We start from the raw sequence: 16,509 nt of genomic DNA, 5'->3' as shown, positions 1-16,509 counted from the left end.
TTATTTCTCTAAAATGTTGTGCACAAATTTGTTTACATCCCTGTTAGTGAGCTTTTCTTCTTTGCTAAAATAATCCATCCACCTGAAAGGTGTGGCATATCAAGAAGCTCATTAAACAGCATGATTATTACACAGGTGCACCTTGTGCTGGGGACAAGAAAAAGCCATTAAAATCTGCAATTCTGTCACATAACACAATGCCACAGATGTCTCAAGTTTTGAAGGAGCATGTAATTGGCATGGTGACTGCAGGAATGTCCACCAGAGCTGTTGCCAGAGAATTGAATGTACGTTTCTCTGCCATAAGCTGCCTCCAATGCCGTTTTAGAGAATTTAGCAGTACGTCCAACCAGCCTCACAACCGCAGACCACATGTATGGCATCATGTGGGCGAGCGGTTTGCTGATGTCAATGTTGTGAACAGAGTTCCCCATGTTGGTGGTCGGGTCAGGGTATGGGCAGGCATGAGCTACGGACGACTAACACAAATACATTTTGTCTATGGCAATTTTAATGCACAGACATACCGTGACGAGATCCTGAAGCCCATTCTGTGGCCCATTTTTTTTAGCAGATGTTATTGCAGGTGTAGCAAAATGTTTGTCTGCAAAGTTGCTGAGGAGGTGGAAGCAGAGCTTCCATGTCTTGTCTGCACCATCTTGCTTTTTTAAATCTGTGACCAACAGCATATCTATTCCCAGTCAAATTAAATCCATAAATTAGGGCCCAAGTTATTTATTTCAAATGACTGATTTCCTTGTTGCGTTTATATTTGTGTTCAGTATAATAACATGGAGCAACCTCAGATTTCATTTGGTGCCAAACCGTGCTAAAAAACTATTTTTTTTCAAAAACTGAATTATGGTAACCATTAGGTTGTTATCTTGAGAGGAGGAGACCGCAACTCGTCCCAAAAAAAACAGCTTTAGGGACGGTTCATGCAGAGAAATGGTAGCTAGATCCTTAGTCAAAATATGTTCATAGAGGGCCACGTCGCTCAATGCTACATTTCCCGACATGCATATCTGTACATGGGAGGGGCGATTTTGTTTGTGCGCGGGCAGATTTTTAAAAATAAAATGGCGGATATTCATTCTGGAGAGCAATCGGAAAGGTTTGTATCTTTTTAGTTAATAACGTTACTGAAAGTTTTTCTGAAGTTCACTGTTTTGCTGTGAAGAATTGGCGTCCTATCTCAGGGGCTCGTATTGGGTTTTCCATTAAATGAGGATCTTCCTAACGTTAACCTCCGACCTCACTGCCCGGCTAACGTTGGCTACTAACGTTGTTAGCTAGTAGCTAACACAGACAATACGCCAATTTTAAAGTAGTCCTAGTGTTAGCCACGTTGATACACAGCTAACTAGCCATTTCAGCATCAACTATGCTCAGTGGTTGTGTTGATTTTTCTCTCTTTCATTGATGTCACCCGCAGCTGCGACAGCTCTGCTGAACACCAGAAGATGGTAAGACACTCAACAGCTGATTGTGTTGTGGTCTAGGCAGATTTGGTTGCACATAAGGGACAATATAATATACATAATATAACCTTACTAAAATGATAGCTAGCTGACGAAGTTAGCATACCATTGACGATAACATAGGAATGATCTTAAAGCCCACTCACATTTTGTCTGTTGATCAAGGTCCACCAAGAAGAAATCCCTCAGCAGGGACTTAAAAGAGTTTGCCCTGGGAGTCCAAGCCCAGCAGCTCCTCACCCCAAATCTCCCCGCAGACACACTCCTTCCTCCACCACCACACATATGTCAGAAACAACAGAGGTACAAATGGAGCCGTGTTCTGGAGGAGAGGGGCAGGGAAGGGACCCTGAGGGGGGTGTCCTAACAGAGGGTCGGTCATTGAGCCCCAGCAGCACGCAAAGGAAATCCTGGAGGAGGTCGACCAGGGGCCGACGCTCTCTCCCTGCCCTCTCCAACACCTCCCAGAGTGAGACCCGAAACTTGTATTTTTCAATGTCAACAACATTGGTTTTGGTGTCTGGGATGGGTGACACTAGTCAGAGCGTCCAGTTGGATAGAGGGTAATTGTTTACGTCTTCTTGAGCCGTAGAACATATACTCTTCCCGAGCTATGGATAGAGTCAACTACCTATCCCAGGTTGACCCTAAACAACAATGAATGGCAGTAAGGAAAGGAGGCACAATTGGGGCCTAGTGATTTACAAAAAAACTCTCAAAATACCTGTAAACGCTAAGCTAAATGCCTCTCATCCAGCTCTATGCAGGTCAATCAGCCAATCCCTACCCGAGGAGGAGAGGCTGGAGAAACTGATGGAGGCTTCTATGAGGGTATGTTTAAGTGATTACAATTCGCTAGGGGGGGTGTGTTTTTGAAGGTCAGGTTAACTTCAACCTGTAGATTATTACAACATCTATGTGATCCTGGCTGACAATTTAACTCACTTTCTGTGTGTCCCATCTCTCTCCTCTTTGTCTCCAGCTGGCAGTTGAGAAGTTACAAGACTCACTGAGCACGACACCCAACGGCAGTTTAGAGTCACTTCAGACACAAGGTTGGTAGGATTCTTGTACGTCTGTCAGATAAGTAGTTGTTTTGGATTGTAACATCTAGCAACAAAAAAAACATCCAATGTTTACCCCCCTACTGGTTCGGTGCTGTATTTTGAATGGAGCCAGCCATTTTCTCCACTTCTTCATTCAAAGACTCAATGATGGACACTCTTACTGACAGATGTGACTGATTTGTGTGATGTATTGTTGTCTCTACCTTCTTGCCTTTTGTGCTGTTGTCTGTGCCCAATTAATGTTTGTACCATGTTTTGTGTTGCTGCCATGCTATGTTGTTGTCTGTCTCTCTTTATGTAGTGTCTCTTGTCGTGATGTGTGTATTGTTCTATAGTCCCCCGTACCCGCAGGAGGTCTTTTGCCTTATGGTAGGCCGTCATTGTAAATAAGAATTTGTTCTTAACTGACTTGCCTAGTTAAATAAGTTGAGTGCAGTGCACTAGGCATACAGTGCATTTGTTAAGTATTCAGATCCCTTCCCCTTTAACACATTTTATTACGTTACAGCCTTATTCTAAAATGTATTACATGAATTTTTTTATCTACACACAATACCCCATAATGACAGTGAAACCAGGTTTGTAAAAATGTTTGCAAAGAGCCTGGACTTGAACCCGATCTAACATCTCTGGAGAGACCTGAAAATAGCTGGACAGCAACGCTCCCCATCCAACCTGACGGAGCTCGAGTGGATCTGCAGAGAAGAATGGGGGAAACTCCCCCAAATACACGTGACAAGCTTGTAGCGTCATACCCAAGAAGACTTGAGGCTGTAATTTTTGACAAGGGTGCTTCAACAAAGTACTGAGTAAAGGGTCTGAATACTTATGCAAATGTGAGACTTTAAAAAAATTGTAAATATTTCTATTTGATGCACGATATATCGGAATTGCCCGAGATGATCTAAAAATGCCAATGTCGGTATCGGCTCGATGTCTGTCTAGTTTGTGCAAAACTTGGGATGTGCAAAACCGATGTCAAAGCTGACTTGCATACCTATATAATAACACGTAAAATACACATGCAACACAACATTCCTAACCTAGCCCACAATGTCTGCTGTGTGGATCTTGCGGTCAACAAGTTGAGCAATCATTTGAAAGGGTAAGAAAGTTTCAGCAAGACGACTCGAGGCGAAATCCGTTAATGCCAAGATAATGGAATTGTGTCACTGCTATTAGCTTCACAACATACTATGGAACGCTGTTTAGGTCGTTGCGTGTCCAAAAAGACACGTCAATTAACACTGTCAAAGCTGTACAAAAGAAGTCTGAAAACACCAGCCACGAACAATGTGTTTACAATAATATGTTGGTAACACAGCATTATTTGTTGGACTGCAACTTCTGGCGTAGCTAGCTAGCACAAATAGAACCCGCCTGAAAACAATGACCAGTAGAAACTGGTCTCCCAATCACAGCTGGATGTGATCCAGCCTGGATTCGAACCAGGGACTGTAGTGACGCCTCTTGCACTAAGATGCAATGCCTTAGACTGCTGCGTGTGTATGTTACTATTTAACTGTACTAGAATGCTTAAGGCCGCAAACATTTTGAATATCGTTTTTTTTTTTTTGGGTGGGCAAGGAAAATATCGGCCAAACATTGTCATCGGTGCATCACTAATTTCGACAAACCTGTTTTTGCTCTGTCATTATGGGGCATTGTGTATAGCTTGATGTGGGCGGGGTAAACTATTTAACCTATTTTAGAATAAGACTAATGTAACAATGTGGAAAAAGTCAGGGTCTGAATACTTTCCGAATGCACGGTAAGTGTTGTCTAATAGTGTTATCATTCGTTACTGCCTTTCTCTTCCCTGTCTCAGTGGAGGATGTACAGAAGGGGTGGTGTTGCCTGGCCAAAGACCTACGCAGTGAGCCACAGTGTCAACAACCTCCCACAAGCACAGCCAAGTAATGCTGTCTCTAGTCAATCTCATTTTGTTCACTGGCTTAACGTCCTTAAGCATACCTACTTACTTTTTTCCTGAGCAGTCTATTTTACATACATTTTATTTTACATACAACAGGTTTTTAAAGGAACAAAGAGTTTGGCCTGCTTCGGGTTTTCATTTTTGACATGGAGAAAATGATTGCAATTCTGGTATTGGAACAGCCCAAAAGAAAAAGGACTGTCATTCTTCTCTATTGACCTTTATTTCTAGTTCAGGCCTTTCTGTATTCATTCAGTCATCTTTTATGAATCCCTTTTGACTGTCTCTTTCTCGCTAGTGACACTGCAATGCAGAACACCTTGGAGCAGACCAGGAAGGCTATACACAGGTAACTGATTCTCCGTGTGTGTGTGTGTGTGTGTGTGTGTGTGTGTGTGTGTGCGCAATGAATAACAATTGTGATTGTGATTCAGGCTGCAGGCTGAGAGTGCATCTTGGGACTCCCTGTTAGACAAGCATCGGAGTAAATCTGAAGAATTGGCCAGGTGAGCACATTCACACGCACAAATTACATGTCCTCGTTCACTCTCGTTCTGCACTCCCCATGCTCCCAAGTTTTGGGTTGTCAATAAAGTGATTTGTCTTCATGTGCCTTGGTTTTCATAGTTGACTTTGAAAAGGCCTTTGATAAAGTATGACTGGAGTTTTAAAATATAAATGCCTGGAATATTTGGAGAATCTTTTATAAAATGGGTTAAAGTTATGTACAGTAACCCTATGTGTAGAACAGTAAATAATAGCTACTTCTCAAAGTTTTAAACTGGTCAACAGGAGTAAAACCAGGTTGTCCACTATCGGCATATCTCCTTATTATTTCCATCGAAATGATAGCTGTTAATCAGATACAACAGTGATATTAAGGGTTTAGTAATCCAGGGCTTGAAAACGAAGGTGTCATTTATACGCTGATGATTTGTGTTTTCTTTTAAATCCACAATTTGGATCTCTCCACAGCCTCATAGAAGATCTAGATCATTTTTCTAACCTCTTGATTACAACCAAATGATAAGTTTACTATATTACATATTGGATCATAAAAAAAGTCCACTTTTACTTTACCATGTAGTTTACCAATAAAATCTGTCTGATGGTTGTGGACATACTCTGTATACATATCCCGAAAGAAAGAAATGATTTCACTCCAATAACTTTTAATAGAAAGTTAGCAAAAATAGATTAGATCTTGCTTCCATGGGAAGGATAACACCTGTCTATTCCTGGAAAAATAACCCTGATTTAACTCTAGTCATATCACAGTTTACCTATTTGCTTATGGTCTTGCCTACACCTAGCGACCTGTTTTTATTATATGGGCAAAAAAATATATATTTGATTTGGAACGACAAGCCAGACAAAATTTAAAAGGGCCTATTCATATAATGAATATGAATTCGGAGGGCAGAAATGATTAAATATTAAAGCATTAGACCTCTCTCTGAAGGCGTCAGTCATCCAAAAGTTATACATAAATCCGAACTGGTTCTCTAGCAAATTAGTAAGAATGTCTCACCCCATGTTCAAGAATGGCCTTTTCCCATTACCTCACTTTTGGTAATTTGAAAAAGAAATAATCTCCAATATCATTATTTGTTTAAATGAGCCATAGAAAGTTGTTTGCAATTTCAGTTTAATCCACCAGAAAAGACAGAACTAATATTGGGGTTAAACTCAAATATACTAATTGATAATAAACATCTTTGTAAATTAAATCATAAATAGGACTGGTGGAGTTATGTCACACATATATGGAAATGGCTGTTCTACCCAAAATTACAACCAACTAATTGCAGTGTTTCCATAGTCCCTGTGTCCAAGGAAGCGAAGGTAACCTACCTAAATGATTACCGCCCCGTGGCACTCACGTCGGTAGCCATGAAGTACTTTGAAAGGCTGGTCATGGCTCACATTGCACACTCTTGGCATTCTCTCAACCAGCTTCATGAGGTAGTCACCTGGAATGCATTTCAATTAACAGGTATGCCTTGTTAGAAGTTAATTTCTGTAATTTCTTTCCTCCTTAATGCATTTCAGCCAATCAGTTGCGTTTTGACAAGGGTAGGGGTGGTATACACAAGATGGCCCTATTTTGGTAAAAGCTCAAATAAGGAAAGCGAAACGACAGTCCATCATGACTTGAAGACATGAATGTATGTGGAAAACTCGATGTGGAAAATTTCAGCAACTTTGAAAGTTTCAAGTGCAGTCGCAAAAACCATCAAGGGCTATGATGACAGGCTTTCAAGAGGACCGCCACAGGACAATGGCCCAACACACCTCCAGGCTGTGTAAGGGCTATTAGTCCAAGAAGGAGAGTGATGGAGTGCTGCATCAGATGATCTGGCCTTCACAATCCCCCAACTTAATCCAATTAAGATGGTTTGGGATGAGTTGGACCGCAGAATGAAGGAAAAGCAGCCAACAAGTGCTCAGCATATGTGAGAACTCCTTCAAGACTGTTGAAAAAGCATTTCAGGCGAAGCTGGTTGAGAGAATGCCAAAGAGTGTGCAAAGCTGTCATCAAAGCAAAGGGTGACTACTTTGAGGATTCTAAAATATATTTTGATTGTACACTTTTCTGGTTACTACATGATTTCATAGTTTTGTCTTGACTATTATTCTACAATGTAGAAAATAGTAAAAAATATAGAACCTTTTGAATGATTAGGTGTGTCAACTTTTGACTGGTACAAAAAATATATGGGGATTGTAAATGAAGCAGACAATTACATTGATGGAAGCTACAGTCTATCTGCAATTTTAAAGCTGATCTGCTCCCAATGCTTGTTCATTCTACAGCATGGCATGATAACGATACAAGAGTTGGCTACAGACCATTTTAGGGCCATGGTTTTTGGTTTGTGTAAATGTGTTGATATACTACCTCCTTTCCCTTTGCAGGCGAGTGGAGCAGTGCCAGGAGACTGGGGTGACATTAGACCCTAGCTGCCTGGCCCAGTCCTCACAGAGCCAGCTCATCCAGAACAAACCTGATTACCACAGCCTGCTCTGCAGACAGCAGCCCGTACTGTCCACTATGGACATGGTGGTAAGATGGACAAACTAGTATTATACCACCTGGGGACGGTTTCTTGGACACAGATTAGGCCTAGTCCTAGACTAAAAGCAAGCTCATTGGAGAATCTCTGTTGAAATAGTTTTATAGTCTGGTATTTGGCTTTTTGTGTCCAGGAAAAAGGCCTGTGGAGTTTAAAATGTTCTATTGGGCAAATCTTAACATCCATCTAAGTCACATTTTCACTTAGTCATGCATTTATGTCAATAGGAGACTACAAATAATTCTAAATTTGACTGAAGTGGAAGTTAGGATTCACCCCTCAGTGTTCTGTGTAAAATGCTCAGAAAGTAAAAGATGTTAGCTACAGTGCACACATTGTAGCTCAATGCAATATGGGTTTTTTTGACAGCTAATGTGTCTGTGAACAGTGTCCGTACTTGCCTTCAGGGTAGAGCAACATTTTTTCCCCCAATATTTATCACACCCTTGTGGGTGTGAATTCATCTAACATAAATTGTCCATTAATAGCCTGAGCAAGGGCTGGGCGGTTTTACTGTATACTGGTATTGCTGCACAGACCGGTTTGTGTCTTTTAGTTTATCTTTGTGTAACAGTATTTTAATGTTTGGTTTGTTTAAATGTTACATCACTCCTCTGTGTGTAATGTCTGTTTTTATAGTTTACTCCATTATAGTTTACTTGTCTTCTCTCTCCTTCCCCACACACCCAGCTCATTTTCACTCAAGGAAAGCAGATTTTGCTCTACCATGAGTTACTAGCTAGCTAATACAGCCTGATACCAAAGATTTTTACAACTAAACCAAGATGGACCCACAGCCTGTCGTTTCCAATGAGAACAAACGAGTCTTAGTGGGCAGAGCCAAGCACAAGGAAGCGAGATCCTGTTGGTGCGTTCTAATATATATCTGCATATTTCCGTTAGGGAACGCCTACTCTGAAGTGCGCGTGTACAGTAACTAAATTTGCCTTTGCACTCCTAAACGTGATATAAATATTTTAAAAAAACTTTTAGAGGGTAAAGTCTACAAAACTTAGTCTGCTCTGTTCATAACAGATGATAGTTTTGGGAACAGAAAACTATTGAAATCAAATGTTTCATTAATGAGTGTTTGCAGTATGTCACTCAATCTATCCCGTTCCATCCTCTCCCACTGCCGGCAAGTGGGCTTCCTCTCACTACCATTTACATTTATACGTCCGGTGAAATATGTCTCCTTGTACAACAGTATATTCTAAATCTGAGAGGAATGGGCAAGGCATTCATATTTTAGTTACATCAAGTAAGAGGACATGTAATGTAACATCTAATTAGCGTCCCCTGAGAAACGCTGACCAATATTTTGGCTCCTACCCTGTCACATTAACCCCTCGTTGTCATGTCAAACAATACTGTATTCAAAGTGCCCAGTCACTTTATTCAAAGTTTGATTGAACAAAATAATCAGAATGTAGAAAGCCTCATTTTAAAACACTTGAATGTACAGTACAAGTCAAAAGTTTGGACACCTACTCATTCATGGGTTTTTCTGTATTTTAACTTTTTTCTACATTGTAGAATAATAGTAAAGACATCAAAACTATGGAATCATGTAGTAAAAAAAGTGTTAAACAAATCAGAACATATTTAGATTATTCAAAGGAGCCACCCTTTGCCTTGATGACAGCTCTGTGCACTCTTGGCATTCTCTCAACCAGCTTCACCTGGAATGCTTTTCAAACAGTCTTGAAGGAGTTCCCACATATGCTGAGCACTTGTTGGCTGTTTCCTTCACTCTGCGGTCCAACTCATCCCAAACCATCTCAATTGGGTTGAGGTCAGGTGATTTGTGGAGACCAGGTCATCTGATGCATCACTCTCCTTCTTGGTAAAATAACCAACAATCTCAAATTTGGACAGATTTCAACTGGTCCATTGCTCGTGTTTCTTGGCTCACGCAAGTCTCTTCTTCTTGTCCTTTAAAATAAACTAGGCAAGTCAGTTAAGAACACATTCTTACTTACACTGGCTTTTGTTGGAGATGGGCGCATATCGAAGGCTGGCGTTTTATTACAGTTCGAGTTGTGAAAAGCTCACATCACCCTCTTAAATTGTGGTTTGCTAGCTCTACATGTAATAAAAAAACATTATCTTCCTCCATAGATGGACACCCAGTGTAAGATGGTCAGGGAGCTGCTGTCCATACTCGAACAGTCTCAGCTACTGGTGAAGGAGACAAGCTGCAGATTGGGTAAGGATATGTCTGTCTGGGTGGATGAATGGATGTAGTGGTTCTCGGGGTTGTGTTCAGTAGGGCAGAATGTTTGCAAAACCTTTTATTTTATATATATTTTATTATTTTTTGCTATTTAGGTAGTACCTTTTCAATCTGTTTCAAAATGTTTTCTCCCAGCTTAACACTTTTCTTGACTTATTAAAGACCCCATGCAGTCTTATTTTTAAATCATCACTATATGTCTAATAAATCACTTATTTAATTAAAAATAACAATTATATTTGGATAATTTAATTCCCAGAGCCTTCTTTAGCGGTTGAAATGTTCAGTCTGATCAGGTGGGCATTAGGAAGCAAATTTCAATATAGTTGCATGCAGAGTCCTGAGAGGATGGTCTAGAGCCTACCCGGATGAACAGTCATTGGTCTTTTATAAGCAGGTCACCATGTGATGATGTGTGCCAAAAGTTCCATCCCACCTGAACGGGCTGAAATTCCAGGCATTTTCTTTCAAATAGCTCATACAAAAAGTGCATTATCATAATTTAAAAAATGTCACTGACCTCAGTGTGGAAATATTTATAAACAGGAAAATTAAGTTAACTGCACCTCCCCTTTAAAATAATAAAATTGTGTTAGAATATACTCTGTGTTTTTAAAATGTATTTGTTGTGATCATGTATTAAGTGTGTACTTCTATCTCTCCCCCCCATCAGCGACTGATGTGGGATTCCAGGAACTCTCCTCTGACCCAGTCAGGGATCTACTGGCAGGACCCCCACCCTCTGTATCAACCAACGCATCATCCTAGTTCCTCTGTCTTAGGGTTGTCACAATACAGAATCACGGTACAACCATACTAGATTTTTCATGGCAAAAAAAAGAACTAAGCCGACTGAATTCTGGCTTTGTACAAGCAAGACAAAGCACACCTTTAATAGAAATGACTGTATTGTGACCTTTCGTCTCATCCAGGTTCACTCAATGAATGACCAATAGAAAGATCAGTCTGACTTTTTCTGTGTTTTCTGTATTTATGGGTCTTCACTCTGTACCCATGGCTCTTTAAGTTAGCTGTTCTCTTTGGTGCCTTGTGTGGTTGTTCGTAAATAATAGTCTCTGGTATCTTTCTTCATGGGATGAATGTTGATTATTTCTGCTATAACCTATCTATTCTATTCCACCACTATACTATGCCACCCTATTCCTTATAGTGCACTAATTTGTACCAGAGTGCTATGGGCCCTTGGTCAAAAGTATTACTTTTATATAGGTTACAGGGTGCCATTTGGGACGGACACCCCACTCTCCCTACAAAACGTATGCTGTTGGCCACCAGAGGGCGATCTCACCTTTTATTTAAGCAGTTTATTAAGCAGTTTAATATTCACCTATAGTAAAAGATGTAGAAAATATTCACCTGCAGTGGATGTCTTTTGTGGCTAATTTGCACGATACCAGCTTTCCTTTATTTTCCTGTATATTCTTGTAAAAAAAATGTGATTTTTACATTAATAACAGCAATTATCTGAATTTGTCTTTTACTTTCTGACCATTGAATTGGTTATTTTAAAACCAGGTCTCAATCCTTTTTGCTTTTAACCCTTCATAAACAAGAACATGTGAAATGTTATTCCAACCCAACTCCTTTGAAACATTATTGGTTTCAGTGTGTAACAAGGGGACAAATTCTCTCTACACACAACTTGTTAGTTCTCACGACACACCCTTGTATCTTATGTATTATAATTTACTCCCTGTCCCTTTCTTATCCTGTAATCTTTTCTGTTTTGGCCAGAGATTCGGTCCTCTTTTCTCTCCTCTGGCACTGCTGTCTTCCTCTGTCCCTTCTCCTGTCCATCAGGGAGGAAGCCCCTCCCCCACCTCACCGTGATTCCCTCCCTCTCCTTTCACCAGGTTACTGATGCAGAACGAAGGCCTGACATTATGCCAAGTATTTCATACCCCCCCCCCTTTTTTTTTTCCTTTTTCAATATCATTCACTCACTATCACCTCTTAAATCTTCTCACCGTATTTCATGCTATATGGTTGTGCCTCTTACCAGGAGAAACATGAACAATTGAATGTGGCCCTGGCGTCGATGAGGAATAATTCCTCAGATAACTTTAACAGTCAATAGTTACATTTGCATGAACAGTGTGATGTCTTTTTTAAGAAACTGTGTGAAAGGAATTAGATGGGCGCAAATTCTGCCCAAATAGTAAAGGTGTCCTGCACCTACTGACTCAAATCACCATGATATTTGGTCTTATTTATTGCTGTTTTACAAACATGTATTTTCTGTGGGCTGTTCTTGCATTGGGGGGTGCATGGTGAGAGAGAGAGGACAGAGGGAGAAAAGTGGGGTCGTGAGCGTGGGAGAGTCATGGAGGGAGGGTGGTGCACGGCAAGGGATCGATTCTTATTTGGATGGAAATAAGGCTGGGTGCTTGTGGAATGAGAGTGAGGGCATCTCCTGCTTACAAATTGAAAGAAGTCAAGTCACGTATTCAGGTACTGAAGAAACACATTCACAGAACAAACAGGATCTGAAAAGAGAAATATAGTAGAGAACTAGATACAAAATATGGATTAGCACATTAGTTATTGATCATGTATACTTTCTTTAGATTTGGCATCACTGCTTTACATTAGTCTTACAATATAGAGTTTGCAAATAGACCAAAAATCTATTCAAATAAACTGGGTTGAACGTGAATGTTTTTTTGTGACCCGTAATATGCCTGGTCCTACTTTTGATGTGTAAATGCCTGTCGGTGCTATAAAAATGTTTCTCTCCCTGTTAGGCCAGGTCTTTATGAAATCTACCCCCTCTCCCTTCTCTAACTTCAGATTGATTAGGCATAGACTGTGGAAGAGGGATGCACCGAGCGTCAGCAGAATCCACGGCCAGTTTTGTCCCGTGCACTCCCCTTCGTGGTGTGCACACCTATTATTCCAGCACAGCAGTCAGCCTTCTCTCCATGTCTATTCAGTCTCCCAACTCATCTAGCGGAGCTGCTCTCTCATCTGAGTGATAAACTGCAGCAAAATCGTCCACGTTTGCAGAAAAAAATTGACGTTTGTATTCAATCTGTTCTGTATATATTTCTCACACTAAAAGACATGTTTCATGGGATGTTTCTGAACACGTCCTGTTTATTAGTGGCCTGTTTGTTGGTGTGATTTGTTCCAATTTGATACATTTTTAGTAGACTAATTATAAGATACTTCAATATTGGTCCCAGTTACTGTATGAGTCAGTCATTGATTTGATCAATGGATGGAGCGTGGTGGTAATTCAATCGACTGACAGTTCAGGGTTGAGGGGATCTTGACAGTAAAGAAAACATACACCACTAATTACAATTGTGTCAAACTGACACTTAGCCAAGTCCAATAAGTACCCCCTTATTCAAACTCAACCCCTTGATCTGCCCCCTGAAAACTTAGTGTGCCACTGTGCTTCCGTGAAGTCTTTTCGCATAAAAAATAACTATGCCTGTGACCTGAATGCCAGCCTTAGCTCAGTGGGCAAACACTGATTAGGGTCATCTGCATGTCAGGGAAGGGAGCGAAACTGGTTCAATACAAAAGTCTAAAATAGCCGACTGAAGTTTTTCATATGGCCCTGGATTCGTTTATATGAAACGGGAAAATGTCTACAAAAAAATCACATGGAAAGTAAATATCTAATCAAATACAATCTGACGCAGTAGCATCGTGAATTGAATGCGCGATATTGTATGGTCACAGAGTTGTCTGTGACTTCATGAGCAGCAGGGAGAAAACAGCAAAGGAAAACGCTAACCTTTATCGGGGAAAATATCTGAGAAAACACACACCACTGCAGCCAAGAGTGTTACGGAATTCAACTTTCCGTGGCTGCCCGGTGGAAAAGAATGCCATTATAACTTTCAGCAAAAAAAAAAATCCTCAAACGTGATTTTTTTTTTTTACATGGGAGGAGAATGACTGTCCCAGCTGAGGACCCGTAAAAATATACTGGTGATCATTTTGTTGTTAGCTAACTATTTAGCATGCCAGCGTCGTTGCCTTTTAAAATAGCATTGCTCACTTGCTAAATTTTGTTTGGAATAATTAAATCAGTTGCGATTCTATTTTATCACACATCAAGCTAGCTAGTTATGTTCTGAGCTTTTAGCATTGTGGTTCTCGTTAACATTTTTAGCCACTTTTAATTCATTTAGCGTTATTTACTTGCGCCAGCATAGTTATCTAAAATTAACCCACACTTTTTTTTACCTGTTATTTGCATAGCTAGTGTTATCAAATTATAGTAATTTAGTTATTTTCTTTACCGATGCCATACGAGTTTGTTTTACACACTTGAAGTATCTAGCTAACTGGCTACTTAGCGAGCTAATTTGGTAATTAGCTACACTAGCTAGCGCGACCTGGTGTTCTGTGAACGATGTACACTGGTCCTGGCGCTGCCTTTTCCAGTCTGCGAAAACAATACTCTTGTTTTGATAAGCCCATTTGAACCACCGCAAGTGTGATTTATTAGCGTATGACTCCAGCTAGAAAGGTGTTAGGACATTTTGTTTGGTCTTTATTTATTTTGCATTATTTTGAATGCATATTTTATTCGCCGGACAGAACGCTTTTCTTCTTGTTTTAGCGTGAGGCGCTGTCTGCCAGCTCCATAGTTAGTGGATGTGTCCGTTGCTTTTTTCCCTCTGTATGTTTCTTAGGGCTACACAGCTAGCTTGCCAGTTGCTTAGTTAGCAGCATTTATTCGCTAGCTTACCGTGGTTATTGACATCGGCGAGCAGCACAAACCGTTTATGAATGTGGAACTGTTTTGGAATTGTATTTTTTAGGTTAACTAGCTGGCTGTAATTAATTACTATCAGCCAGTGGCGTATGATTTGCGCTGGGGGTTTCATTGTTAGCTAGCTATCTGGCTAATTGTGTAAATTCGATTGTGAGGAAAGGACCTAGGTTTCTTTGAAAGTAGCTATGGATGATCAGACGCGAATGCTGGCAGGTCTCGCCGGACTCGGCGGGTTATCACAAGGCGACGTTGGCGACCCAGACTCTGTTAGAAAACAGCTCGGTCAACCGCAACAAGACATTGGGGATATTCTACAACAGATCATGGCCATCACAGACGAAAGCCTGGACGAGGCGCAGGCCAGGTAAAAAAACGTGCTGTGAAGATGAGACAAGATATGTTTTTGTTAATGCTGTCTTGTGTTCTGTTGCTCGCTTGTTGCCTGGTACAGTACAATGATGGATATTTTTGATGTGATGCACGCTGCTTTATTCAGTCACTTGTGGTTTGGCAACAACAGAAGATTTCATTATCTGACAAATAATATAATGGTGGGCAAACGTTACACGAAAAGAAGAAGCAGGCTCCCCACATAGACGCACAGAATATTGCTCTACGCTATAGCCTAGCCCAGAGGTGCCAAACATACGGCCCAGGGGCCGGATTCGGCCCGCGAGGGGACCAATCTTGCGGGTGGTTTAAGTAAAGTCATTTATATTTTTGTGTGGAGGAAAACGAAGTCAAAATACTTTAAAATTACTAAAACAAAATCTTAACTGTGTAGAAATGATAATGGACCTACATTCATAGAGTTTCTTGACTGTCCAGCTCGCAAAAATGTAAGCTAAACAGTGTGAGCATCAAATTCCCTCAAAATATGATTTTCTTTTTGCAAATTTGGAAGGAAAGGAAATCTAACACATTTTCAGTGCAGCTCTCCGGGTGGACTTCATTGAAAACCGAATTGCGGCCGCGTGGCAAAATTAGTTTGACACCCCTGGCTTAGCCCGTTCATAGCTCTACGCTATACTACCGTTAATGCCTAGTGACAATAGTATCTTCTGGCCAGGGTAGTTGTGTTAAGAGCCCCACCGTTTATGCTAAATGTTAACATGCATTGTTTGTGGTACAGGTTTGGAAACATAATAAACATATCTTTCATATCAGGGAGAAATAATAAAAATTCATTTAAAAACAAGTTAAATTACTACACACCTTTTTATAGGGCTTTAGGGTTCCCACATGGCCATATTTCCATCTTAAAGCTCTTGTTTAACAGAAGACAGTCGACTACCTGTGCCAATTGGCTATCGGCGTCTCGAAACACCTGTGTAAACGGAAAACTGATGCCGCACAAAATTGTTGTTACTTTAACATACTGTCTGCTGCAACTGTGTTAAAGCAGTGTACAGTAAGTGTGTGTTTTGCATTTGTGAAATTATTTTGATATTAAAGAGGGCTTTATGTTTCTAGAACTATACCGCTATTGAGAATCTATTCACGTTTAGATGTAGTATTTGGCTGTGTTGGCTGGCAGAGCCAATTGGCCTCTAAACAGAATATGTAAGATCTTTGGACTATAAGGACTAATGTTAGGCTCCTTTAGTCTATTATTGGGCATAGCCCTGTGTTTTACAGCTCAAGATTAGAACATCTCTCATTGCATTGTGGTTTTCAGACATAGTGACATCTGTGTCTGAGTTCATATTTTGATGTACACTTATGCAAATAGCCCGTCTGATTAGTTCCTAGGTTGTTGGAAAGCCAGGGCAAACAATATTACCTGGATTATGTAAAATATAACATGCAGATCTATGATGCCTCGTCGGTTCACCTCGATCTCTTGAACAGTGGGCACAACTACATGATAACTGAAGTTTTACCCAGCAAGCTTTTGTCTGTTATCAAATGCCCATACCATGCGACACTAGTGCATGTAATACAAATGCATTT

At 40.5% G+C, this 16,509-nt stretch overlaps 2 protein-coding genes across 9 annotated transcripts in view; both read left to right on the top strand.

Moving 5' to 3' along the window:
- Window positions 1-1,017: 1,017 nt before the first annotated feature.
- Window positions 1,018-12,894, top strand: LOC115110094 (uncharacterized). 2 transcript variants are annotated; one of them, XM_029635449.2, is made up of 12 exons: window positions 1,018-1,114; window positions 1,436-1,466; window positions 1,647-1,950; window positions 2,239-2,312; window positions 2,464-2,536; window positions 4,377-4,464; window positions 4,783-4,833; window positions 4,919-4,990; window positions 7,404-7,551; window positions 9,683-9,770; window positions 10,471-10,602; window positions 12,609-12,894. In XM_029635449.2, the coding sequence occupies exons 1-11, from the start codon at window positions 1,032-1,034 to the stop codon at window positions 10,563-10,565; spliced, it is 1,107 nt and encodes a 368-aa protein (XP_029491309.1). In that variant the 5' UTR covers window positions 1,018-1,031; the 3' UTR covers window positions 10,566-10,602; window positions 12,609-12,894. The 2 variants fall into 2 exon arrangements, with proteins under 2 accessions (XP_029491309.1, XP_029491308.1); XM_029635448.2 differs by lacking the exon at window positions 12,609-12,894 and having other exon boundaries at window positions 1,023-1,114; window positions 10,471-12,474.
- Window positions 12,895-12,967: 73 nt separating this feature from the next.
- LOC115110088 (pre-B-cell leukemia transcription factor 1-like) overlaps window positions 12,968-16,509 on the top strand; it is a 56,787-nt gene continuing 53,245 nt past the window's right edge. For all 7 annotated transcript variants that reach the window (XM_065010011.1, XM_029635436.2, XM_029635435.2 and 4 more), the window contains exon 1: window positions 12,968-14,920. In XM_065010011.1, coding sequence (XP_064866083.1) covers window positions 14,742-14,920 — 179 coding nt within the window. In that variant the 5' untranslated portion in view covers window positions 12,968-14,741. The remainder of the gene's footprint in view (window positions 14,921-16,509) is intronic.

Source organism: Oncorhynchus nerka, linkage group LG26 (genome assembly GCF_034236695.1).
Source record: "Oncorhynchus nerka isolate Pitt River linkage group LG26, Oner_Uvic_2.0, whole genome shotgun sequence".
NCBI classification, from domain to species: domain Eukaryota; kingdom Metazoa; phylum Chordata; class Actinopteri; order Salmoniformes; family Salmonidae; genus Oncorhynchus; species Oncorhynchus nerka.
Note: the sequence above shows the minus strand (reverse complement) of the source record. Positions and strands in the feature narration are given on the sequence as shown.

Coding starts and splice junctions, on each gene's coding strand:
- LOC115110094 (XM_029635449.2), top strand. CDS start 1,032: ATGGGAGGGGCGATTTTGTTTGTGCGCGGGCAGATTTTTAAAAATAAA. Junction 4,465..4,782: donor CCTCCCACAAGCACAGCCAA/GTAATGCTGTCT, acceptor CTTTCTCGCTAG/TGACACTGCAATGCAGAACA. Junction 9,771..10,470: donor GGAGACAAGCTGCAGATTGG/GTAAGGATATGT, acceptor CCCCCCCATCAG/CGACTGATGTGGGATTCCAG.